This window comes from Gossypium hirsutum, chromosome D01 (assembly GCF_007990345.1).
Source record: "Gossypium hirsutum isolate 1008001.06 chromosome D01, Gossypium_hirsutum_v2.1, whole genome shotgun sequence".
Classification (NCBI taxonomy): Eukaryota; Viridiplantae; Streptophyta; class Magnoliopsida; order Malvales; family Malvaceae; genus Gossypium; species Gossypium hirsutum.
In genome coordinates, this window is record NC_053437.1 from 60,592,397 (window position 1) to 60,619,015 (window position 26,619).

General features: G+C 33.2%; 1 protein-coding gene across 1 annotated transcript; it reads right to left on the reverse strand.

The window, feature by feature from the left end:
• Positions 1-22,728: 22,728 nt before the first annotated feature.
• Positions 22,729-23,667, reverse strand: LOC107921509 (uncharacterized). Its single transcript, XM_016851354.1, has 2 exons — positions 23,376-23,667; positions 22,729-23,306 (listed from the first exon to the last, which is right to left on the reverse strand). Exons 1-2 carry the CDS (start codon positions 23,665-23,667, stop codon positions 22,729-22,731), a joined length of 870 nt encoding a protein of 289 aa, XP_016706843.1.
• Positions 23,668-26,619: the final 2,952 nt, after the last annotated feature.

Genomic DNA, 26,619 nt, shown 5'->3' on the forward strand with positions numbered 1-26,619 from the left:
TCTTCCACTATAACTGGCTTATTCGGTTTGCAAAAGATCATCTAAAAGCTGAGGATTGAACCCAAGGTGGAACGAGACAACTGAAGGCTAGAATCTCCCATAAGAATTTCCTTTCTCTCAATTCTATTTTTAATTTCTCTAATTTTCGATTAAATATTCTTAAATTTGTTTTTATTTTATTTTTCATTTTCAAATCCAAACATTTAATTCTGTTATTTTTTTATTTTATTTTTTTCAGGCACGCAAATTTTCTTGGACAAGATTCTACCTAGGATTTCACGGAACAAGATATTTTGCAAGTCCAATCCCTGAGGATTTGGCCCTACTTCCCTTTTACTATTCTTTTTCAATATTTTTTAGGGATAGGATATTTTTGGTGCTTTCAACGACCGCATCACCATTTAGAGCTCTTATTGCATTACTTAAAACCTAGGACTAAATTACAAAGTTGAGTGAACTACCCTTAAAAGCACCCAGCTCCACGTCGGGATGACGCAAAGAAACACGTCGCAACATGCCCAGTTGATAGGCCCTCACCCTGACTCCATGAATAGGGCGTCTCGATGCCAATTTCACGTACCGACAACATTCGAACGTCGTCTCGACATCCCCTACATTTTTGTAGCAAACAAACCTGCAATTTAACAATTTAAAATTTGGGCACTTACCACTTCATGCATTTAAGGTCTAAACTTAGTCTACAAAAGTCATATTACTCTCTTTCAACATTTAAGACATGATCACAACCTCCATAACACATCATGGCATATTTTGACTCTCTAAGTAAACAATACATTTTCACATGTATCATTAGGCTCAAAAGAAAGTACTCAACTTACCAAAGCAACATATCATGCCTTTCTAAAGGACCTATATGCACAAAATGAACTATTTGATCAATTGAAACATGTTAAAAGCTATAGTATACTTTTTTTCCATTAAATCACATTTCAACCATGTTTCAAACTTTTTTAACGTAAGTGTCTCAAGCAAGAATAATATGCATCATCCATAACAAAAGTAAACAATAGAGGAAGTTCCAAATCCTAAATACCAATTCAAAAGGTCTAGTCCCAAATGAAACCCCACATTACCTTTGTTCATAGTTCGAAACCAATATCACCTACTCAAGAGTTATGCCTTGGATGGATCACCACACTTGCCCACTCCTCACTCCTTAGATGCGCTGCTAGTCTGCAAAGTTTTGGTAAAGTGTGTGAGCTTATGCAAGGTCAGTGAATGCTCAAAATTACTACTAAGCATACATAATCGCAAAGGTTAAGCAAGAGCATATTTTAGGCACGTTTACAATTCATTTTCATAAAGCTAAGTCGATATATTCTTGCCACAAATATCTCACAAACATAGTACTTATTCTCACATATAAACTCACCCAACAAACTCATTTATTTCAATCACCGATATATTGGCATCTTGAGACTATGAATCGTACATGTATACAAGCACACACACGCATTCACGTATTAGATAAACGGATCTCCATCATACTAATGACTCAAAGAGTCTAACATGTACCAAAAGTGTAGCATTAAATTAAACACTCTTCAGCCTATCCCAGGTCCTCAACTCCCAAATCACAAAACACAAAGGTGAGTACTCACAATCTTATGGCATGCCAACTATATCCAATGGTTTCAAAAGTTACAAGGCCAATATATCCATACATACACATGTTTCTTTATTGATTTATGCACATTTAGTCTATTCATAACCAACATATTCAAATTCATAACACATTCACATAACATACTTACCATATTCACAATTAAGGCACTTACAAGTGATAGCACAATGCTCAAAAAGCCACAAACACATTAGATCTCATGTATGTGTATTAAACCAGTAAATTGTATACCATATCTTCAGTTTAAATCATATCACATTCTATTTTGACACATTGACATCATATTTAACCTCATTCGATATTTTTTTGCAAAAACAAAGCAAATGGAGTAGGAAGACATACTCTCAGAACTTAGGATAGGTGTTTAAGCTAACCTAAGCTCTCAATTAACATAATGAATCATGTATACCAGCAACAACTCCAAAACACTCATCGATCTTGCTTTCACTTGCTAGCTGAAACCTTAAACAAGCTTCGTCTTGCCTTTCGCCTTGCTCGTAGAGGGCTCCGAAAAATCTGAGACGTCTCATACATAAAACACACAATACATATAGATCATTAACAACTACAAACAAAACAAAAATCAAACAAAAAAGTAGATCCAATCTAAATCCACTTAAACTGAATAATTCGACTAGTTAAGCCAAAAATTTCTTGATCAAATCTAGTTTTCGTTGCTTGAAATCGATTCTAAATATCTAATCAATCACTTTAGGAAAGATCTAAACCACTTAGGACACCTAGGAAGTCAGAATTAAATTTTTAGAAAAATCATCTTAGAACACCTTGTAGAAAAATCGTCAAATCTTTAAAATCTCTTAACAATTTGTTAAAGTAATATTAGGAACCTTTTAGTCTAATCAAAATAAGTTGAAAATCACTTAAAAACTGAAGTTTAGTTTGGAAATCCGAATTTCGCCATTATTGATCTCAATTTTTGACATAATACATTAAACTTATAAAAAATCATTCTAAAGAATCAAACCTTGATTTGTAAAAAAAAGATGCATAAACACATAGTCAAGAAATAGAATCTTACCTTGTTGGGTGAAGAAAAACAAACTGGAGATTGAATTTTATGAAAATCTAATAGAAAAAGAATGAAGAAATTGATGATGTTCTTGATGGTTTTCTTAAAAATTGAGAGATATTTTGGAGTTTAGGAGAAAAGAAAAAGAAATTGGTTTACGATTAAGAGTTTTTCCAAATCCCAAATCTTTTAATTTTTGGTCAAATTGCTTGTGGGCAACTCCCAACTTTGCCCCATTTTCGAATTAGTCCTCTTTTCTAATTAAAAGTTATTCTTGATTCCTTTTGTAACGTCCCATGTTCAAATCTTGTGTGTGCAAAGCGGGAAATGTTTTTGTTTCCCTTATACTGTGTCGTCCATATGGCCATAATTTGAGTTAAAATCAAATTCTGGGAAATCTGATATAGATAACAAACAAATTTAGTGGGAAATTTTTTTTTAAAAAAATATGAGAGAATAATCCCCTAAAATTTCTCCCTCAACCTGTAGTCTTACTCTTTCCACATTTTCCATTTTTTTGTTTTCCCATTTAGCTATTGGAGCTCTCTCTCTATCGTTCCTCTTCTCTATTTTTCCTCACTTTTTTTTGTTGTGTTCATAACTTTAAAAAATCATCCACTACTCCTTTCTTTTACCGATTCTACCTCTATTGTGACATCAATCATTTTTTCTATTCCATGTGTTGTGCGTTTTGGACAAGAATTTAGCGGGTTCGTCATTGTATAAGTGTCATTGTGTTTTCATTTTTGCATAGTGTGTATTTATCTTTTAGTTTCGTGAAAGGTAGGTGTTCTAAATTGTGTTAAATCCTCGCCTTTAATCATTTTGGGGTTTTCTACGTGAAGATTGTGAAACATCAACTCCTCCAACAGTCTAAGTGCAATTTACGACTGCTGTTATTTGCAAGGGTAAGTGGGTGGAAGTTCCATTTAAGGGCTAGTTTTGTTTAGTTCGTAATAATAAAGTGTTTGTGTTCGATTTAGTGGTCGAATTTAGTATGATATTTTCTAATTAGTTTATTTTGAATATCATTTTTAGGTGCTAAAATTGCAACTATTGTGTCGGCATCGAAAAATGACCAAGTGTCCCAACAGATAGCGAACGACACAAAGCTGACGTAACACCCCTAACCCGTACCCGTTGTCAAATTAGGGTTACGAAACATTACTGAACAAACAAAACATTGAAACAAACATCTCATACATGAACATAAATATATCATATAATAATCATACACATACATATCGTCCCTAAATCGAGCCCCCGATGCCTTAAAAAATACATTAGAAACAAGCCAGGACTAATTTGAAACAATTTGGAAAGCATAGGGAAAACATGCAAATTTTACAAAATAGGGGTCACACAGCCATGTACCTCACGAGGCTGAGACACACGCCCGTGTCTCAGACCGTGTAACAATCGAATTAGGGACACACGAGCGTATCTCAAACTCTGTGTCACACGCCGGTGTCACAGGCCATGTGGACATGAATTTGCCCAAAATCAAGTCATTTCCAATACTAAACCATACACACACCTAAGAGCCTTTTATACACATAATCAAGACATCACATCATGACCAAAACTTACATGTAATGACCAATTCAATAGTCCAAAGACAATCAACCAATATGCCATAAAGGCACCTCAATTTCAAACATCCAAACTTACCTAAACTTGCATATTTGGTCACATTTCCATCATCAATTACTAGATCAATGCCTTTCAATACATTTCATAACTTTACCATATTCAAATTACCTCAAAACATACCACATAAGTCATTTCCAAAATATGCAACATGATATAGCATAATAACACAAACCATCAAAGCATTAAGTGACATCAACCAAGATAATTTATACATACCAAAACATCAAGTAATCATCCTATACCATAACAAACATCCTGTACATGCCATTATAAACCTTGACCAAAAGTGCTCAAAACTACCAAATTGACTGCTGGATAGTATGATAGATTTTCTACGAGCTTTCAACCAAATCAAGTTTTTCGATGATCTACAGGAAAAGAAAACAACTAATGTAAGCAATAATGCTTAGTAAGTTTGTATAAAGGTAACATAACTACTGAACATATTAGAATAAACAACTAGGCATAAATTTTCATTCTATCATAAGCTACCTTTCATTTTCTATTCTATGCACCTCTCATGGATACTTGGTGTAATCTTGCATATACATGTATATATATATTTCCTTATAAGCATTTCCTATAATCATTTCACTTAAACGTTTCTCCTTACTATAATACTTACACATTTAACATATAATCATTCCGTAATTCATCTTTCGTTTCAAAGTTTCATATAAACATATCATCCCGAAATCAATTACTTTCACTAAACAATGTGAAAACTAAATAAATACATTAATCATACCTGTTATTGATTCACGAAGCACTTATAGGATTAGTACTAAAAATGGTTCATCGTATGCTTCCTGTACTGTAATAATTCAATCCAAACTCATTCATATATGTATATAAATATCTAACTTTAACCATATAATCATTGATATAATTGTACTCACATATGATCAAATAGATCATTGAACATTTAACATTTGCTACTATCTTGACTATACGTTAGCCTTTAAGCACATAAATAATTTTGTAAATTTTATTAACCTTTAGCCTGATGAACTAGTAACTTGACTCGGATACTCAGGTAACTACACCACACCAAGGGCATCATAGATGCATAACAGGGGCACAAATGTACAAAAAAGGACACCGAAGTGTATACAGGGGCACCGAAGTGCAAACAGAGGCACCGAAGTGCAAATAGAGGCACCAAAGTGCAAATCCTGTACAACCACGCATACTAACCCTTTTGGCATGTCAATCGTATCCTAATTGTTTACTATGTCCAAACGAGCATTTTAACCAAACTATAACTTTCATGAATCAGAGGCACCTCCATATTTCTCAATACACATGTTGTAACAAATCATAATCATTCCATAATCATATATATATATCATATTTCATAAATATTCAATAGTTTTCAAATAAATCCTTTCTCACCTTATATTCAGTTATAATACTTCAATTTCCAACTCGCATACTAAACATTATATATATATATACATTCATAAATTAGTAGTAAATATATATATATGCACAATTCTATACCTACAAACTTACTTGGTTAAATTGCAGCAATGACTAATTACAAGGGCTATTTGGTAATTTTCTCTTTTCCTCGATTTTCCTCTCGTTCTTGGTCTAAAATAATAATTTCATTCAATTCACTATTTCAAACAGCAAAAATAAATTCATTTTATGCAATTAATTCCTTTTTAGACATTTTACAAAATTGCCCTCATATCTTAATTTAATTTAGTCCCTGAGCCTAAAACATGCAAATTAACTATTTTTTTAAAATTCTAAGCTTAGCCGAATGGTTTGGAACTCCTTTACAACCCATATTTGTTATTATTTCACAGCAAGTACTTGCACTTTTACTAATTTCACATTTTAGTCCTTAAACATTAAAATTATCAAAAATTACTTTATAAAATATGTCTATTTAACAACAAAGCTTAACAACATATTATAAATTTTCACAAACACCTCAAATTCATACATGGCACATTCTAAAATATTTGATAATTTCAAAAACAGAGGTACGGGTTAGTTAGATCTAGTTGCAACGATCTCAAAAATATAAAAATTACAAGAAATAAATGAAGAATGGACTTACATACATTAGCCCAAAGAAAGACCGAAACTTCAAGCTCTTTAACAATGTAGTTCGGTTGAAGAAAGGAGAAAATAAAAACATAGCTTTCATGTTTCCTATTTTAACATTATAAATTTATTTTAATAATAAAAATAACATATAAAACTTATAAAATTAAAAGAAATTAAAGCTCAAACCGTCTCACTATCTTAAGGATAGTTAATTTATCCATTAAGGTCATCCAATTATATTTCTTTAATAAATTAACACCTTTAAACTAATAGCAATTGACTTTTTCAACTATTACGATTTAGTCCTTTTTGCTTAATTAATCATTTAAACATTAAAATTTCTTAACAAAATATTAATACAACCTTAATAACACTCCATAAATATTTAATAAAATATTTTCGGCTCGGTTTATAGAAAAGAGGTCCTGATACCTCATTTTCTAAAATCACTTGACTTTAAGGTCATACCACTTGAACTTAATTGATCTTCCATTCAATAAAAATCATTAAATAAAATTTTAATCATTACACCAAATTACTCATAAATATTAAAATAATAATATTTACCATCTCACACGTCGGATTTGTGGCCCCGAAACCACTGTTTCGACATTACAAAGAAATGGGTTGTTAGAGCTGAAAAGTATATTGTCGACTCCATCGGGCCGTCTGCCAAACCGTGTGAGCCACATGGTCGTATGGGCCACACAGAACTAGGTCATGTAGGTTGTGTGGGCCACACAGACAAGTTCTAAGCCATGTTGGCTAGATAAGTCATGTGGGTCACACGGGCGTGTAGGTCCATTTTCAGTAAAATTTAGTTAAAGCCATGTATGATGTGCGATTTAAGGTTAACGACCCCGTGGGGTTTGTTATGTGCATGTATAACTTATATATACAAAATTTGATATTCTGCTTCTGCATGTGTAACTTTTGGAAGCATGTTTGCATGTTCTTATGTGTAAAGCATGTATGATTTGTGTGCATCTGGATATATGAATAGTGATTGCATATGAATTGGGTGAGATTATGATGTGATGGAGGAAATGTTGGTAGTTTAATGATTTGTCTTATCTGGTGGTTTGGCCATACTTATTTGGTTTTGGCAGATTATCGCATTATTTCTAGTAGCTTGACTGTACTATTCTAAAAAGTGGCATACGTTCACTATCTTGGTGTGTGGGGTTGGATGGGTATTTATTACCCTAACTAGTGTGTAGGGATGGACGGAGATGGTGTGTAGCGGATAGGGGTAGGATTTGTATTTGTATTTGTATATGTACTTTCATTTATATTTGTAACTGATTTGTTTGTCATACTGCATCGTGAGATATGTCTTGCTTTCGTATCTATCTGATTTTTTATTTGTTATCTGATTTGTTTGTATGGGTTGAGTTACACACTGAGCTTGTTAGCTCACTCTATATTTTTATCTTTTCAGGTAATCAACAAACGTAGGATCGAGCGGCCTGCGTGAGCTCAGATTGGTTTCTCAGTTAGTTAAATGTGTTGGTTCATGTTTTTAAATGATTATAAACTTTTTGGACTGTGTAATTGTTTGGTACTTTTCTTTTAGGTTTCAGTTTGCTTTTGTTGGATTTAGTAAATATTATTTTAAAAATGCAAAGTTATATGTTTTTACAAACTAGAGTCACGATTTTTAAAATTTAATACTTTGAAATTTCTACTAAAAAACTAAGTAATCAATCAAACGATTTTCTGTAAAATGGACAACTTCAAACACAAACTTTCTAAAAGCTAGAAAGAGGTTTGCAAAAATTAATATTTTCGAAACACACGCTTTCTAGTTTAAAATTTAGGTTTAAAACTGATTTAAGTAATTCTTCAAGATTCGGCCATAACGTCTAGGCTAGGTGTGGGGTATTATACCTTTTCTTTAAAATCCATCTTAAGGAAAATATTTTCCAGTTACATAATTTTGAATTCCCGAACCTAATTTTGGACTCTAATTTTCTAGAATTCATCCCAAGGCCCAAATCGAAAACTCGATTCACTAATCCGAAACTACTAGGCCGAATTTTGGGATGTGATACTAGGCCTTTTGATCCTTTTTTTTGGTTGGTTGAGGCATCAAGTTCATCAGCAGCAACAAGTGTCTTTCACTTACTCCTCATCTTCTTTGGAGCATCAGGAATCAATTGTACTTTACCTATGTTTGCATCTTTCTTCTAAACATGTACCCCTTCAATTGCCTTTCTAGCAGTAACTCGAGTTACTCTTGGAGTTGTAACTTGATTAGCAATTGAGGCTACCTCAACCAATTTTTCTTCTTTTTCTAGTTAAACACCAACGTCTAGTTCTTATTCAATGCCAGCCAAAGACACTTCTTCTGCAAACTCTTATACATTTGGTTCAACCTCAAAAAGCTCTTTCTTTTGCTATAGGCCCTTAATGATATGATTTATTGCTTGGTCTTGAACTATTTGGTGTCCTTCCTTTAATAGTCTACCAACCTCTTCAATTTCTTTCTTGATCTTTTCTCTTAATGCTTCCAAAGCAAAAAAAAACAACCTCTTGGTCTCTAGCGTTATCAATTTCATCTACAATAGTATACTCAAAGGCAGGATAATACTTGAAGACTACAAAATCATACCTTTCTAACAACTCATTTGTCTCATTTACCTTGGCGGAGGAACTTGAAGGACTTCTTCAATTTTAGGCAAAATAGGGTTGACTCGAGAAGCTTTTTATTTGTATACATTAAAATTGTTTATACATGCATTTTACTTTAATGTCCCAAATTGTTTATTCATGGCTTATATTTGTTTGTTTTATTCATGGCAAAATAACATTTTACTTTAAAATGCATGTATAATTTTAAAATTTATACTAAAATTTAAGCCATGAATAAAACAAACAAATATAACATAAATTTGTTGATTCAAATTTGAGTCATTCGTGTATATAAAAAAAAATTCGAGTCATTCGCAATCCTAGATGCAAATGGGGAAGTGTGTCGGCCATGGACGAATATGTAAACGGGGGACTTAATTAATGCTTGGGGGTAAGGAGACCGAACCTGCTGGTGAAACCAGACTTAGCACATACACACAGAGAAAGGTTACAACATTCAACTAGAAAACAACAGCCATAAATGAACAGTTCTAATTTTATGAATTAGACTATTAGTGCGGTAGTAAATATTCCTAGTAAATGAAGTTAAAAAGAAAAAAGAAAAAAAAGAATAGAGAAGCTGTTGTCTTGTTTTTGCATATTAAAGAGAAAAGAAAGAAGAAAAAGTTAAGAGATAAAAACAGGAAAATCCGATGGATTGACAGCACATCTACTGTCTGTCTTATGATTTGATGACCCACGATTTGACGTTTGACTTGTCTTTTCACCCTCCTCCTTCACTCTTCAGCAGAATCATTTCGTTTTTTCTTCGAATCCTAAACCACATCCAATCGAGAAAAAAATTGCAGAAACAGCAAGAAAAATGTTTTTAATGCAGCGGCTGAAGATCAAACAGAAACCACAGGTCACCCCAACCTCTCATTTTCGGTTCTGAAAATGGTGATGGAGAAAGAGGGGATGAATAAAATTGGTGAGCTGTTGGAGGAAGAAGAAAGAAGTAAGAACCAAATTCAAAGGAAGTGAAAGAAGCTTAATTTCGCTGTATTGGATGAAAATAAGGATGGGTTCATCGATGCAAAGGAGTTCAGGAATGAACTGTTTTCGTTAGGTTTGGTAGATGAAGCTTCGGAAAATGACTGCAAAACAATGATTAAAGGGTTTGATGATAATTTTGATGGACTAATTGATTTTAATGAATTTATAAAAGTTTTGGGGACAAGTTTCTGTTACTCAAATTCACCTTCATTTCCACCTCCATGGGTTTTTTACAAAATTATTATAAAAAAAATAAAAAATAATCAAAATATTATAACTTTTTTATTTACTAAAATATTATAATTTTTTTTATTTACCAAAATATTATAATTTTTTTTATTTACTAAAATATACAAAAAAACAAAAACAGAAAAAAAAACTAACAACAGCCTAATCAGGCCAATCACATTGGCGGCACCAAAGGTGCCAAAGTGATTGGCGGCACCAATGGTGCCAAAGGACTAAAATGTGACCATCTGCAGTTTCAAGGACCTGACATGCAAATTTACCATTTCAGATTTTGAAAGTGAATTGCTAGGGCGGGCGCACTAAAATTGAAATGTGGCTAATTGCCTTCTAAACCCTCCTTATTTATTATTTTATTTTTATTCCCCTTCAACTCACTTTTTTATTTAATAAACAAGCCCTCAACCTATTTTTGTAGTTAAATAAGCTCTTAATCTATGATTTTTACTCATAAAAGCCCTTTATTTTATTATTAAAGTAAATATATTTTACCTAAAGTAAAGCTATTTAAAAAAGTATAAACTAATTCGCATTTTATGTATTATTTTAGTAATTTGATGAGAATAGTTTATTTAAAAAATTTACTAAATTTGATGATAATAGTTTATAATTATAATTTATTTTTTCTATTTGGGTCACATTTATGGGTGATCAGTTTTATTATTATTTCTGGTTTTTCAATAAGGCCTGCCTGGTATTTCTATTAATTTTTTAATTAAATCTAATATTAGTTAAGTGATAATTAAGATACTTAGAATTCTAATTAAGTAATAACTCTATTTTAATTTAATAAAATATTCTCATTTAATAACTTATTAAATGAGAATAGTTTATTAAATTAAAATAGAGTTATTACTTAATTAGAATTCTCTCATTTAATAACTCTATTTTAATTTTAAAAAAATTAAGTAAACTATTTTAACTTAATTTTTTAAAATTAAAATAGAGTTATTAAATGAGAATAGTTTATTAAATTAAAAGGTTGAGGGCTTGTTTATTAAATAAAAAAGTGACTTGAAGAGGAATAAAAAGAAAATAATAAATAAGGAGGGCTTAGAAGGCAATTAGCCACATTTCAATTTTAGTGCGCCCCACACGCACAGGAGCAGCAATTCAATTTCAAAATTCAAAATGGTAAATTTGCATGTCAAGTCCTTGAAACTACAGAAAGTTACATTTTAGTCCTTTGGCACCATTGGTGCCGCCAATGTGATTGACCTGATCAGGCTGTTGTCAGGTTTTTTTTCCTTCTCTTTTTTGGTTTTTTTTGGTATATTTTGGTAAATAAAAAAAAGTTATAATATTTTGGTAAATAAAAAAAAGGATAATATTTTGGTAAATTTTTATTTTTTTATAATATTTTTATAAAAAAACCCACCTCCATACACTCTTGTATATTTAACTGTATTGGTTAAAATTAAAGTTATCTAAATAAATTTTTTGCTGTTTTGGATAAAGTAAACTAAAAATCACTTAATTATTAGTAAGTTTGTACTTTGGTCACTCAATTTTAAAAAAAGTTACACATTGATCTTTGAACTATTCGAAAGTTACAAATTAGTCACTCAACTATTAGTAAGCTTACAATTCGGTCATTTAATTTTAAAAAGTTATAAATTGGTCACTAAACTATAAGTAAGTTTATACTTTGAATATTTACATCATTACTTCCTAACTTGATAATCTAAACAATATCAACTAAGGGTGGAGCCAGAAATTTTGAATTGTGAGGGTCAAATTTTGAAAAATTAAAATGATTATAAAGGTCGTATAAACTAATAATTTGGTTTTTTTTTTTGAAAAGTTGTGATTGTGAGGTTGATAATATAGTTTTTGCAAATATGCATGCCATTCTGAGGTTGATTGTATCATTTAGATATGTAATTTTAATTCTTAATTTTGGATCGGCTGAAAGGTTTTCAAAACTTAACTCTTTAGACTTTTTTCAAATTAAATCACTTTAGTTCTTTTTGGTGTCATGAGAATGCAATATGTCAAACACAATATGAACACAAACACAAGATTCACAATAATGACACTATCAACAATATTTTATAAATAGAAATGCTAAATTTCTAATCAATTTTCAAGAAATTCGATACTATAAAGGCAATCAATCTTAATTTCTCCTAGTATTTCTATTAATAAACCTATAAAAGTTATTACTCAATCAAGATATTAGGAATCTCATACAAAATCAATATTCCAAAATCATTTGACGAATAAAATAGAATCTTGCATAGAAATCCCAATCCTTTATAAGAAAAGTCACAATCCTAAATTTTTAGATATTAATCAATAAAGTTTGGAAGAGTTATTATCAAATTAAGAAGACTTACTTAAAAGTATTGAAAAATTAATTACATATAATATAAAAATTATAGAGTGTGCAAGAGAATAAGAGAAATTTAAGAAAAATGATGAATGTTTATGTAAATAATAGGCCTAAGGGTTTTTGAGTTTTAGTAGTGGAGAAAACAATTTTTTATATAAAATAATCTTTTTTCAAAAATTTTGATGGCTCATTTAAAAAAAAAATGAGGTCAATTCACCAATTATATAAATTAAAACTTTTTCGTAAGTCTTCTTTTAACTTTTTCTTTATGGGGTCCACAATCATGAATGTGGCTCCACCACTAGTATCAATAACTCAAGCCCCAAGTTGGGTCCAAAAGGAATGATGTTGGGCCTTGGTGCAATTGAGGCTGATTGGGCTTGCATGTGATTCAACCCAATCTGGAAACAGGAATAGAAATTAGAATTAATTAAAAATAAACTAATGAAAGAAAAATAACAAGGACAAAATATGCCCTTCCACCCCCCTAATCAATTGTAAGTCTTTTCAAACTCGAATATAAGTAGCTGATGTCAATTGTAAGGATAGAAAAGTTATATATACCTCCACTTTTCTAAGAAAATTGATAAATAAATAACAACCCTGATTAAATCATGAAATATTTTCTTGAAATTAAATCCCTTCCATGCTCCTATCAATACCTTTAAAAACAATTAGTAGATATTAGTAATTGATCCAAATAAATGCTAAGTGGTATTGAGTAATTTATTATTAGATACTCTCGATAGACTTAAATATAATTATATATGAACCTTATGTGACGGCCTAATGGTCAAAAGTATTTATTATCCCATGTGTGATTTAAATTCGAGTCGCGCTAATTACGTTTGTTATTCGAACTTTACACTGTTATTATAATTTACTAATAAAAAAATTCATATATATTATTTTTGCCCCTTAGTCATGAGATGAAATGTGTATATGTCATTTAGTGCAGAGTATGTGAATATAAAAAAAATAGATTTAAATAATTTCTCTCTGAATTTTGAGTAGCATCACCAAAAGGAGAGTGTCATTAGCTTGTCCTTTTTGCATAATTGATGGTTATTGACAAGCATCACCAAAAGGAGAGGTGTCGTTAGCTTCCTTTTTGTCTGCTGAGGAGTCATTTCAGTCTTTTCCTTTTTAATATTCTTTTTAAGACATTTTAGAAAGAAAAAGATAGGCTCTTTTACATTAATAATACAAAACAATTAAATAAGAAAAAATTTATCTTATGAGAATAATATGTTTTGAATAGTGTTTTTTGATGTGGCCATGTAATAGACGACATCACCCTTAAAAGAATTCCAATTATAATTAAATCATTTCAGGTGAAAAAAGAAATGTTTTTTAATTGGTGTTATCAGTTTGTATGGAAACATTGAAATTTTATTGAAGAAATACGGGTAATTGCATCAAATATAAAGGAAATTTGAAAATTTACAGTTAATATTGATATCGCCCGATTAAGTGGCGACCCTAGTTTAAAATTTGAAAAACAAATTTTTTTGCAATGTATTAGGGGTGAGACTGCCATAACTAATTGGTCACATCAGCAATAAGAGTGTCAAGGCAATGCTACCTGACAATCGGTCACGGCAACCCCTCCCCCAATACATCATTTATATATATTAATTTCACCTTCCAGACCAATATTTAAACATTGATCCCCTCCCCTCCTCCCACACATATTTTGGAGTTGAGCAAGGGTACAAAAAAAAAAAATTCTCCTCCCATACAAATTTTAAACAGAAGCAACGGTTAAAAAAACAACTTATCACGAGTTGGAGTTCTAGGGCATCTTGTGAAACTTATAAGGTTCAGTTTTTTTTTTTTGTAATAATTTATATATTATATGCTTATATTTTATGTGCAAGGTTTAGATTTAGAGTTTAAGGTTATATTATATGTTTATAATTTATTTGTTGGAGTTTTGGGGCAACTTGTGAAATTGTTTCTAATATGTATGTTAAAAATTATTGATTTTTTAAATAAAACAAATTATGTTTTAAATTTATATGTTAATTAATTATGTTCATATTTTACTTATTGTGTTTTTGCTTTAGAAGTCAGTTGTGAAACAAAGAGATAAGTGTGTGTGATTGAAGTTTTTATTTTTGTTATTTTTATGTTTGTAATTTATATTTTAATAGATTAGTTATGTTTATATTTTTTTAAATAAAGATACATATGTTTTAATATTTATTTGTGTAGAATAGAAATTTCTAGTTTCAAACATTCGAGTTAAGGTAATTTGTTTTTGTATTTTTCTATTTAGTTGATGGTTATATTATTATGCCGATCTTTCAATTAAAAAATACAAAAAAAAACTTATTTGCGAAAATGAGTGAGATAAGAATTATTTATGTACAAAAATAGGTTGGGTTAAGAATTATTTACGAGAATGTTGTTATTATTTAGGGTTATTAATCTAAAAATACAAAAAAATTATTTATGAAAATGGGGTGGGAAAAAATATTTATTAGAATGCTTAGAAGCGTTATATTGTTTTAATATAATATGTTTATTCAATTTTGTTTATGTAGATATATCAAAATGACTTCATTGATAAGAGCAACCGATAATATTGCTTTGATGATTAATGTGTCGATCAAAAAGTTGATTGCTACTTGCTATTTATTTAAATAGGAATGTTATTTATTTAAATGAAAAAACATAATTGCTATTCATAATTAATCTATAAAACTGCATATATCTAAAATTTTAGTAATGGTGTAATTTGTTATGGACAAGGTGAGTACCATGTATTGAGAGCATGTGTCCACGCTCCAAGCTACGAGCTAAACAATTGTATTTTCCTGTTTTTGAATGTTGAAGGATTTTGGACATCGATATTGATTAGGACATTTGAACTTAGGCCCAACTTAATATCGACCTTGGTTGAAGGTGGCGTCTGGAGACCCACACATTTCATTTGCCGTGTGAGGAGTGTATTATCACTCTTAGGCTCCTAATTGATGAAGTTGCGGTCTTGGGTTCAAGTAAAGTGGTCGATGTTGTGTCACATTGCTATTAGTTGCTTGGACGATCATCGGCTAATGGTGCTACTAGATTTAGCACTGTAACATGCCAAACCTGATCCTATAATAAGATTTGAGAATGGTACATCACTACTTAAAAACAGTCAGACTTAAAATCACTTTAGTAGAAGCTTCAAATAATTATTACAAGGTTATAGTCATAAAACATTTTTTTTATAATTTTTATTCTATTAAATTAAAAGAAACATTATTAATTTGTAATATTATCCAAGACATATGGCATATAAACTTAAATAAGACAACTTCAGTAATAAAATACATCGACTTAAACTTAAATATTATTACTTTATAAAACTTTCATCTAAATAAGGTCTTAATAAACAAAACTTTATAGACACAACATTTTCAAAATACACCTATGTGCCACCCCCTTAAAGCAAACATGATATGGAAACAAAGCAAACATCATACAATCTAAACAACTCTCTAGCGAGTTCTTGATCAAATTTCCTTCAAACAAATCTTGAGAACGAAAAAGAATAATAGAGTAAGTTCATATGAACTTAGTGTATGACGACCCGAAAGTCAATGGTATCGAAAAGCGTGCTTTGGAATCTTGTTTTCGTAAATTGGACTCGTAAATATTTCTATTAAATATTTACGAATTATAATTGAAGTGAATTGAGTTTCGGTTGGGTAATTTTATTGAATTAGGGCCTAATTAACGTGCAAGGATGATGGTCACTAAACTAACTATAAATACGACTAAGGCAAGCACACCTATCGAACAATAGTATAGTTATGGTGAGTAGGGAATATTGTATCCACGAGGACCAAAAGTACTAGTAATTACTGTTTTTCTATTATTTAGCCGACAAATTGGAGTGATTGTTTTTAATCTAAAATTACTAAACTAATCTAACTAAGAGCGGAACAAAGAATGAAATAGGAAAATAATCGAAGATAACCAATGAGATAGACAATACCCAGGAAAGAATCCACCTAGACTTCACCTATTATTATGAATCTGAATTAAATGATTTATTTACTTGTGTCTTGATCCGTAAAAATCCCTAAATTATGTTAATATCTCTTTTGAGAGTAAGAACAACTAACTCTAGGTTGATTAATTGAAACCTCTTTCTAATTAAAACCCCTATCGTCGCATTAACTCGATTTATGGATTCCCCTATTAGATTTGACTCTAATCCGATAGATTTATGTCGTCCTATTTCTAGGATTGCATACAACTCCACTCAACTATGCTAGATCTACTCTTAAAAAAGAGACTTTTAGTCCACTAAAATAAGCACATTAAACTTGAATTAATATCTCAAAAATATTAAAACAAGAAATAAGTATACATAATTGAGAACAACAATCAAGTATTTATCGCGTAAATTAGAAATCAAATAATAAGATTCATCAAATGTTTCATCTTCCCTAGGTATCTAGGGAATTTAGTTCATAATACTGAATAGAAACATATCAAAGTTAAGTAAGTTAGGATAGCAACAAGACATAAAGTAACACAATAAAACTTCGAAGGAAATTAAATAGAGATCTTTGATCTTAAAGGAGATTCACTTTCGAGTTGATTCCAATGGCGTTCTTCGAGTCTTTTCTTTGATCTTCTCTATGTGTCCCCTTAGGTCTTCTTCTAATTGGTATTTATAGAATTTAAAATGCTGAGAAAGCCTAAAAATTGGGGTTTTCCGTGCATTTTAGAAGCAGGGTGCAATATCATAAGTTAGGGTACGACCTTCTCGAATCTAAACACGAGATTTTGGTTATTCAAAAATCATAATTTATGTATTGAATAAAATTAATCTAATACGAAATAGTAGAAATGAAACACGGTGTCAATATGTGTAGCAAAATAAAAATGAATACAATGATGTACACATAAATAATACGAGCAACAACAACAACCAAAAAAAGATAAATAAAAAGAACAAATCAATTATACAAAATAACAAGTATATAAGCAAATAAATGTAACATTCTCTTAAAATAATAACGAAAACGTAAATAAAGAACATGAATAAAAATGAAAAAAGATATATGTACATACACATATATATAAATTATAAGATATAATAGAAAGAATATATAAGTATGTATATATTTATAAAAGTTAAAATATGTACGTATATATTATAAAAAAGTATGTGTGTATATATGTATATTTTTTGAAGTCATAAAATATGTAAAAGAAACATATGTATGTATAAATATATATAACATAAAATATTAGTATGTATGTATATTATAAAAAAATTTGTGCATATGTACGTGTAAGTATGTATTATAAAAAATATTTTTTTTTAAATTGTAACATAAAAGATATATATATGTATATGTGTCAGCTATAAAGTATATGTGGGTATATATGTGTTTTAAAAATATAAAACATAAAAAATAGATATGTATGTATATATGAATAATAAAATGTATTGGATATAGGTATTAAATTGGAAACTACATAAAATTTCAAGGTAAACATTCGAAATAATAGAAATATGGGATAAAGGACCAATTCATAATGCGCTGGAAACATCAGGGGCGAATGAGCAAATGTTCTAGGCCCCTTGTGCGCAACGTTTCGCGCGGGATCGAATTGAAACAAGTACAAAATTTCTGGGGTCAAATATAAAAACAGGAAGACCCGATTGCATTTTACTGCAAAAGCAGAGGGACCGATTGTGAAAATATCCCCACAAACGAAAACACGCGGATCCTTAGGTAGGTCGAGTCGCGTATGCGGGTTATGAGCAAAACGACATCGTTTTAGGGCTATTGTGGCCAGCCCTAAACGACACCGTTTAGTTGGCCTATACAAATCTTTTTTTAAAAATTAATTTATTCGCCTTTCAGAAAAAAAATGAGTTTTTTTTCTTTCAAAAACCCCTCCCCTTTTGTGACCGTCGGGCTTTCAGGCCTTTGCAACGCCCCTTCCGTGGCCAGTAGTCGGAGTCGCGCGAGATGGGTTTTTTAAACCCTGACTTTTGGCACGCATAAAGGCAAAGCCTTTTTAAGCCAAGAGGCCGAAAGAAAGGGGGGCCTAGAATCTTCCTTCGAGCCCGAATCCGACGCTGACAAGAGGTCTCCGATGACGCAAACAGATTCAGGTAAAACCTTCTCTTTCACTTGTTTATAAAAATAAAATAAAAATAAAAATAAAGATAAAAGAAACAAAAAGATTGTAAAAAAATAGGAAATCACCTTGAAATTTTGTTTTTCTTTTCTTTTCTATTCGTAAAAGAGGGAAAACCAAACCCCTTACAGTGATCAGATTCGGCTTTTTATAGCCAATGTTACGTGTTATCTCTATTATTTCTTACGTGTTTCTGTTGTTTGCGTGTCTTGCAAGTGACGGCGCAAGTGGGGGACGGCGACGTGACCGTGGTGGTGGCAGACGCGCTGCGGTGGCGACTGGCAGGTCAAAGGTCAGAAGACCCTAGGTGCGGCGCACCTAGGGTTAGGGTTGCTGCTTTGTTTTTTTTTTTTTAAAATAGGATAAGGTATTGGTCTTTAGATTTTGGTCTTGAGGTAGTTGGGTCTATAATTGGGTATTGGGCTAGTGTTTTTGGGTTGGGTGTGCTATTTTTTTATTGTAATTCGGGCCTGGGCTGAATTAGCCTACAACAGTTGCCCCACTTTGCTGGTTGTCGTGTAACGAGAATAGAGCAAAGACTCTGAAAGGGCCAATTTTGCCCAGTCTCGCTGATTCTTGACTTGTTCTAGTGCTTCTCTTCTTCCGGTAACCTCCTTCCAGTCCACTGGGTCTTGTTGTTTCGATCCACTCCACTACACTTCAAAGAGATATGGCTTGTAGCTTCAAACTGCTCCACTGCGACTTCAGGGAGATAAGGTTGGTTTATTTTTAACCTGCTCCACTACAACTTCAGGGAGATAAGGTTTGTTATCTTCAGTCTGCTCCACTGCAACTTCAGGGAAATAAGACTTGTATCTTTAACCTGCCCCACTGCAACTTCAGGGAAATAAGGGAAATAAGACTTGTATCCTGCCCCACTGCAACTTCAAGGGGATAAGACTTGTTATGATAGATTTAATCCAACCTACTGCAACTTTAGAGGTATAGGATTCATCGTTTTAATCTGCTCCATTGCAACTTCAGGGAGATCCGATTAGTAGCTTCAATCTATTTAACTGTAATGTCGGTGATTCGCTCTTGTAGCTTCAATCTATTCCACTACACTGCCAGGGAAGTAAGATTCGTTGTTGTAGCTTCAATCTATTTAATTGTAATGTCAGGGAAGCAAAATTCGCTGTTGTAGCTTCAATCTATTCCACTGCACTACCAAGGAAGTAAGATTCGCTATTGTAGCTTCAATCTGTTTAACTGCAATGTCGAGGAAGCAAGATTCGTTGTTGTAGCTTCAATCTGTTCCACTACACCACCAGGGAAGTAAAATTCGCTGCCTTCAGCTTTAATGCCAGTGAGATAAGATTCGCTGTTGTAGCTTCAATCTGTTTAATTGCAATGTCAGAGAAGCAAGATTTGCTATTGTAGCTTCAATCTATTCCACTACATCACCAAGGAAGTAAAATTCGCTGCCTTCAGCTTTAACGCCAAGGAGATAAGATTCGCTGCCTTCAGCTTTAATCTGCTTCGCTGTAACGCCAAGAAAATAGGATTCGCTACCTTTAGATTTAATCTGTTCCACTGCAACACCAAAGAGATAGGATTCGCTGCTTTCAGCTTTAATCCACTCCACTTCAGCTTTAATCTATTCCACTGCAACATCAGGGAAACAAGATTCACTACCTTTAGCTTTAATCTGTTCCGCTGCAACGTCAGGGAAATAAGATTCGCTGCTCTTTTCAAACTATTCCACTGCGACTTCAGTGGTATAGGATCTGTGGTTTCACCAATCTGTTCTGGGGAACATAACCTGTAGGATCTACTTCATGGGCCTATTTATGCCTAGTGATTAGAATGTTATGATCAGAATGAATAAAAATCTCCTAACCAGATGTGTATGCATGAATGCAAAATGTCATGAAAGTGATCCCTCAATGTTTGAGTTGTTATTGCTCATTGTTCAATAAGGCTTCTTTACCAACACGTCAGAATGTTATCTTGTTTGGCTAGTAACACAGTAATCCTCAAGGTTCAATCCACTGTACCTTCGGGACATAAAATTTGAACCATCTTCCTCCCATTAAGTATAGGATCTGGCTCTTTCTCAATCCTCTCCCATTGCAATTCAGCGATACAGGATCTGAATCTCTTTGGTCTTATACCATTCCCAAGGTGCCATACCAAATATTTATTCACAATTGTAAAATTTTCTTCTCCGAGAAAACCTCTTCTTATCACTCGGTGATCATTGCTTGTTTGTTTATTGAAGCTTTGTCACCCACGACATCTTTTCATTTTGTTCAATTAATGTTTGGACAACAAAATCCGAAGGGATAGTCTTAATTTAGACATTTCCTTCTTAGAGTTTTCAACCTTTAAACTTGGTGTGTTCTAAACAATAGTCCTATTTCAAGTTCCTATATTATTTAGAAACTTCTAGAGTAATATGAAAAACTTCCCTTGTGAAAGTTTTATTAGTCCATTAATCATTATTGCAATGCAACATGCTTGCAAAAAGATCATAACAGTGGATAAAAATGAAATTGATTTGGGAGCATAGCTCGAAATGAATAAATTATCAAGAATAAAAGAGGAATTGATTGGGAACACGTATCTTGAAAAAGAAAAAAGTATTCCAAGAACAACAAATTCAATATAAATAGTATGAAGATTAGGTGCCCCAGATACTGCAGCTTGAATTTCTCTGTACAACTTTCTGAAGGACCATTCTGATTTTGACATGTGTTTAGGAGATCTACAGTACTTTGTCGATGCCCCAAGATGTCGCCTAGCCTTTCCTGTTGATTCAGGTATAGCAAGATCATCATATGCCCCAATCTGATCAAAATTTGAGTCACCCTTTTCAGGTTTTCAACTCAAATCCCCTTTGGTCTCAAAGTGCCCTTTGCGGGTTTTCACATTGGCCTCTCCATTTTACTTTTTCATTTTTCATCATTTTTTATTTTTTGGACTCAAAGCGGCATTTGCGGGTTTTTACCCTTTTTTTTTAGAACTCAAAGCGCCCTTTGTGGGTTTTCAAAGAGTCCGAGTTTACAGGATTTGGCAAGCTTTTAACATCCATCTCACTCAAGATCAAAGCTCTTCCAGAAAAGGCCTTCTTTAGAACATAAGGCCCTTCCCAATTTGGCATCCACTTCCCTCTAAAATCCTTTTGTAGAGGAAGAATCTTCTTCAACACCAGGTCTTCCTCATGAAATTCTCTAGGGCGAACCCTTTTGCTATAGGCTCGTATCATTCGTTTCTAATACATCTGACCGTGACGAATAGCTTTTAGGCTCTTTTCTTCTATCAGGTTCAACTGGTCATATCAAGATTGAATCCATTCGGCCTCATCTAACTTTAGCTCAGCTAACACCCGAAGAGAAATGATTTCAACTTTAATGGGTAACACTACCTCCATCTCGTAAACTAGAAAAAAAGGTGTTGCACCAGTAGAAGTCCTAATAGATGTTCGATATGCAAGGAGAGCGAAAGGTAATTTCTCATGTCAGTCATTGTAGGTTTTAGTAATTTTCCTTACAATTCTCTTGATGTTTCCACGGCACCATTCATTTTGGGGCGATACGGTGACGAATTATGGTGTCTGATCTTGAACTGACTACAAACTTCTGCTATTAAGTTGTTGTTCAAATTCAGCGCATTGTCAAATATAATTCTTTCAGGCATCCCATATCGACATACAATTTCCTTTTTCAAAAGCTTACTAACCGCTGACTTCGTGACGTTAGCATATGAAGCAGCTTCCACCCATTTAGTGAAATAGTCAATAACCACAAATATGAAACGATGCCCATTAGAAGCCTTTGGTGATATTCGCCCAATGACATCCATTCCCCACATGGAGAAAGGCCATGGAGAAGTCATAACGTGAAGAGGTGAAGGAGGTGCATGGATTTTGTCACCATAAATTTGGCATTTATGGCACTTTTTGGCATAATTAATGCAATCTCCTTCCATGGTGGACCAATAGTACCCAAACCTCATAATCTGTCAGGCCATCGTGAAGCCGTTGGCATGCGTTTCACAGATACCTTCATGGACTTCTTCCAAAATTTTATTGGTCTCTACAGCATCCACGCATCTCAACAATACTTGATCATTTCCCCTTGTATACAAAATTTCTCTATTTAGGACATAATCAATGGCCAGTCTCCTCAATGTCCTCTTATCATTCTCCGTCGCATGGTCGAGGTATTCACAATCCTTTACATATCGTAGTATGTCTTGGTACCATGAATGGTCATCATTTTCCTCTTCCTCAATACTGTAGCAAGGACCTGGGGTTTCATGAATACTGATTTGAATAGGCTTCATGTCTTCTGGTTTGTTCACTTTGACTATAGAGGCTTGAGTGGCCAAAACATCAGCCATCTGATTTTCTTCTCGCGGGAGATAACGAAAAGTGATACTGTCAAACTCCTCGATCAATTTTAGAACCAATTTCCAGTAACAGATTAACTTTGGGTCTCTTGTTACTTTGAGGTGGTATATTACCAATGCAGAGTCTTCGTATACCTCTAGTATCTTAATTGTTCGATCTATGACTGCCCGGATGCCCATGATGCAAGCTTCATATTCAGCCATGTTATTAGTGCAATCAAAATCCAATTTACTGGTAAAAGGATAATGATCTCCACTATGGGACACAAGGACTGCCCCAATTCCATTGTCTACAGTGTTCGAAGCTCCGTCAAAGTTTTGCTTCAGAGGATGATCTTCATGGGAATCCTCTTCAACGGTTGCCACATACATCAACTCTTCATTTGATAAATCAAAATTCAAAGGTTTGTAGTCTTCTAAAGCTCTGCTGGCCAAAAATTTTGCAATCGCACTTCTTTTGACAGCTTTCTGATTTACGTAGACTATTTCAAACTCGGAGAGTAGGATTTGCCATCTAGCCATCCTCCCATTCAACGTAGTTGACTCCATAATATACTTTAGAGGGTCTAACTTTAAAATTAACCAAGCCACATGATAGAGCATGTATTGCCTCAATCTCTGTGTCGTCCAGACCAGGGCACAACATAATCTTTCAATGGGCGAGTATCTCATTTCACAGTCAGTAAATTTCTTACTGAGATAGTATATCACCTTCTCATTCTTCCATGTCCCATCATGTTGACCTAGCACACATCCTATGGAGTTATCGAATACCGTTAAATACATGATCAGTGGTTTGTCTGGCCTAGGCGCCAGCAACACTAGAGTATTGGACAAGTACTGTTTTACCTTGTCAAAAGCCTCCTGGCATTCTTTATCCCACACACCTGGATTATGTTTCTTCAGAAGACGGAATATAGGGTAACATTTCTCGGTCAGTTGCGAAATGAATCGAGCAATATAATTCAGTTTTCCTAAGAAACCTCAAACTTCTTTCTGAGTACGTGGTGGAGGAAAATCTCGAATTTCCTTGACTTTGTCTGGGTCGATTTCAATCCCTTTTTCACTAACTACACACCCCAAAAGTTTTCCTAACCTAGCTCCAAAGATACATTTGGCTGGATTGAGTTTGAGTTGGAACTTTCTTAATCTTAAGAAAAACTTTCTTAAGACTTGCAAATGTTCTCTTTCCGTCTGGGATTTTGCGGTCATGTCATCAACAGATACTTTAATTTCCTTATGCATCATATCGTGGAAGAGGGTCACCATGGCTCTCTGTTATGTGGCTCTCGCGTTTTTCAACCCGAATGACATCACTTTATAACAAAAAGTTCCCCATAGGGTTATGAATGTGGTTTTCTTCATATCGTTAGGATGCATCTTAATTTGGTTATATCCCGAAAAACTATCCATGAAGAAAAATAGTGAGTGTCCTGCCGTGTTATCCACCAGGGTGTCGATGTGAGGTAAGGAAAAATTATCTTTCAGGCTAGCCTTATTCAAATATCTGTAATCTACACACATTCGTACCTTCCTATCTTTCTTAGGAACGGGTATAATATTGGCTACCCATTCTGAGTATTTAACCACTTGTAGGAACCCAGCATTGAATTGCTTTTGAACTTCCTCCTTTATTTTTAGTACAACATCAGGCCTCATCCTCCAGAGTTTTTACTGAATTGGCTTGCCATCTTCCTTTATAGGAAGACGGTGAACTACAATATCAGTATTTAATATAGGCATATCCTGGTATGACCATACGAAGACGTCTTTGAACTCTCGAAGAAACTCAATGAAGTCTTGTTTTACTTCTTCAGCTATGCATGTTTCGATCTTTACCACCTTTCCCTCCTCTAGGGTCACAGTCTCCACCGTCTCCTTGTGAGGTCAGATTTGTTTCTCCTCCTGCTCTACAATCCTCAACAAGTCCGGAGATAGGTTACAATCTAGGTTATCTTTAAAGTCATGAGATCCCTCTAAACACATATCTCGTTCAAAAAGATTTTCCGAGTCCATAGTAGAGTCACTCATATCGTTGATATCTGGGGACTTGTTATAGGTACCAAAGAATATACAAAGAATGTATGAATTTAAGAATACTTATTTATATGGTATGATTATGAATTAATGAAAGAATGATTTGGAAGAAAATCCAAGAGAATGAAAGAATCCAAAATGACTATTCGTGCAAAAATAATGAAGGAATCTTGAAAGAATATCTGCTCAAAAATAGTTGCAAAGATATATTTCATTAAAATAACAATGTTCAGATATATGCCCATTTCACAAAAAGTTTTCATTGTCTCTAGGCTAAAACAACAAGCATGTTTTGAATATTACTTTGAGAAAGCTCTAAAAACTTCAAGTATTTCTTTTGTAGTCCAATTATTTAGAACACTCTCAGGTTTATAGGGACAAATATCTAACATCATCTCCTCTTCATTCGTATCTTCCTGTATGGCATTGATGCCCTCTTCCCTCAGCACACTTCTCTCAAGATGAATGATTCCTCCTGATACAAAGGTTTTGGATATGTGGGGAATTATCATTGATTTTCATTTAATTTCCTCTCCATTTAGGCGTGCCCTTCTTTTTTCTTGCCCTTTTTCTAGCTCTTTCATTCTCTACTTTATGTTTGGCTTATATCTTAAGCCAAAGCGATCTTGTTTTTCTTTCAGCACTGGAGCCTCAATTCTTCCTTGGAGACACCTCCCTAATCCTCTTCCGGGTAAAACTTCTTTTTCCACCAACAATTGTAACCCAATCTTCGTGGTCTTAGATATTTTAAGTATTGGAATTTTTCTCCCCTCAGAAATAAATGTTACTTTTACAAACTCCAAAGATCGATAGGAGCATTCAACTGCTTCATCATTAATTTCCACGTATGGCGCATCATTAGCTACAGCTGCTATGATGTCTGCTTCGGCTTTTATTTTCACCAGCTGACCTTCTAACACCAACTTTAGCCTGATGTAATGATGATGGTACAGCCCCCAACGAATGTATCCATGGCCTTCCTAATAGGCAATTATAGGAGGGCTTGATATCCATTACGAGAAAATCCACCTTGTAAATAGTTTGACCAATCAATAAGGGTATCTCGATTCTTCCCATGACATTTCTTTCTGTGCCATCGAATGCCCTCACTATATTTTGGCATGTCTTCATATGCGAACTATCCACAGGCAACCTGTTAAGTGTGGATAGGGGCAATACATTCAATGTTGACCCGTTATCTATTAAAACTCCTGGCAAGGTATACTCTTTGCATCGGGTAGTAATATGCAAAGCTTTAGTGGACCCCATGCCTCTAGGTGATATTTCGTCATCGTTAAAAAAGATAAAGTTATCGGTGCTTATGTTGTTGACAAGCCGATCTAATTTGTTGACAGAGATGTTATTGGCCACATAAGTCTCATTCAGCACTTTCATCAACGCCCTTCGATGCACCTCTAAACTTAAGAGCAAGGCTAGCACGGATATACGAGCTGGTTGTTTATG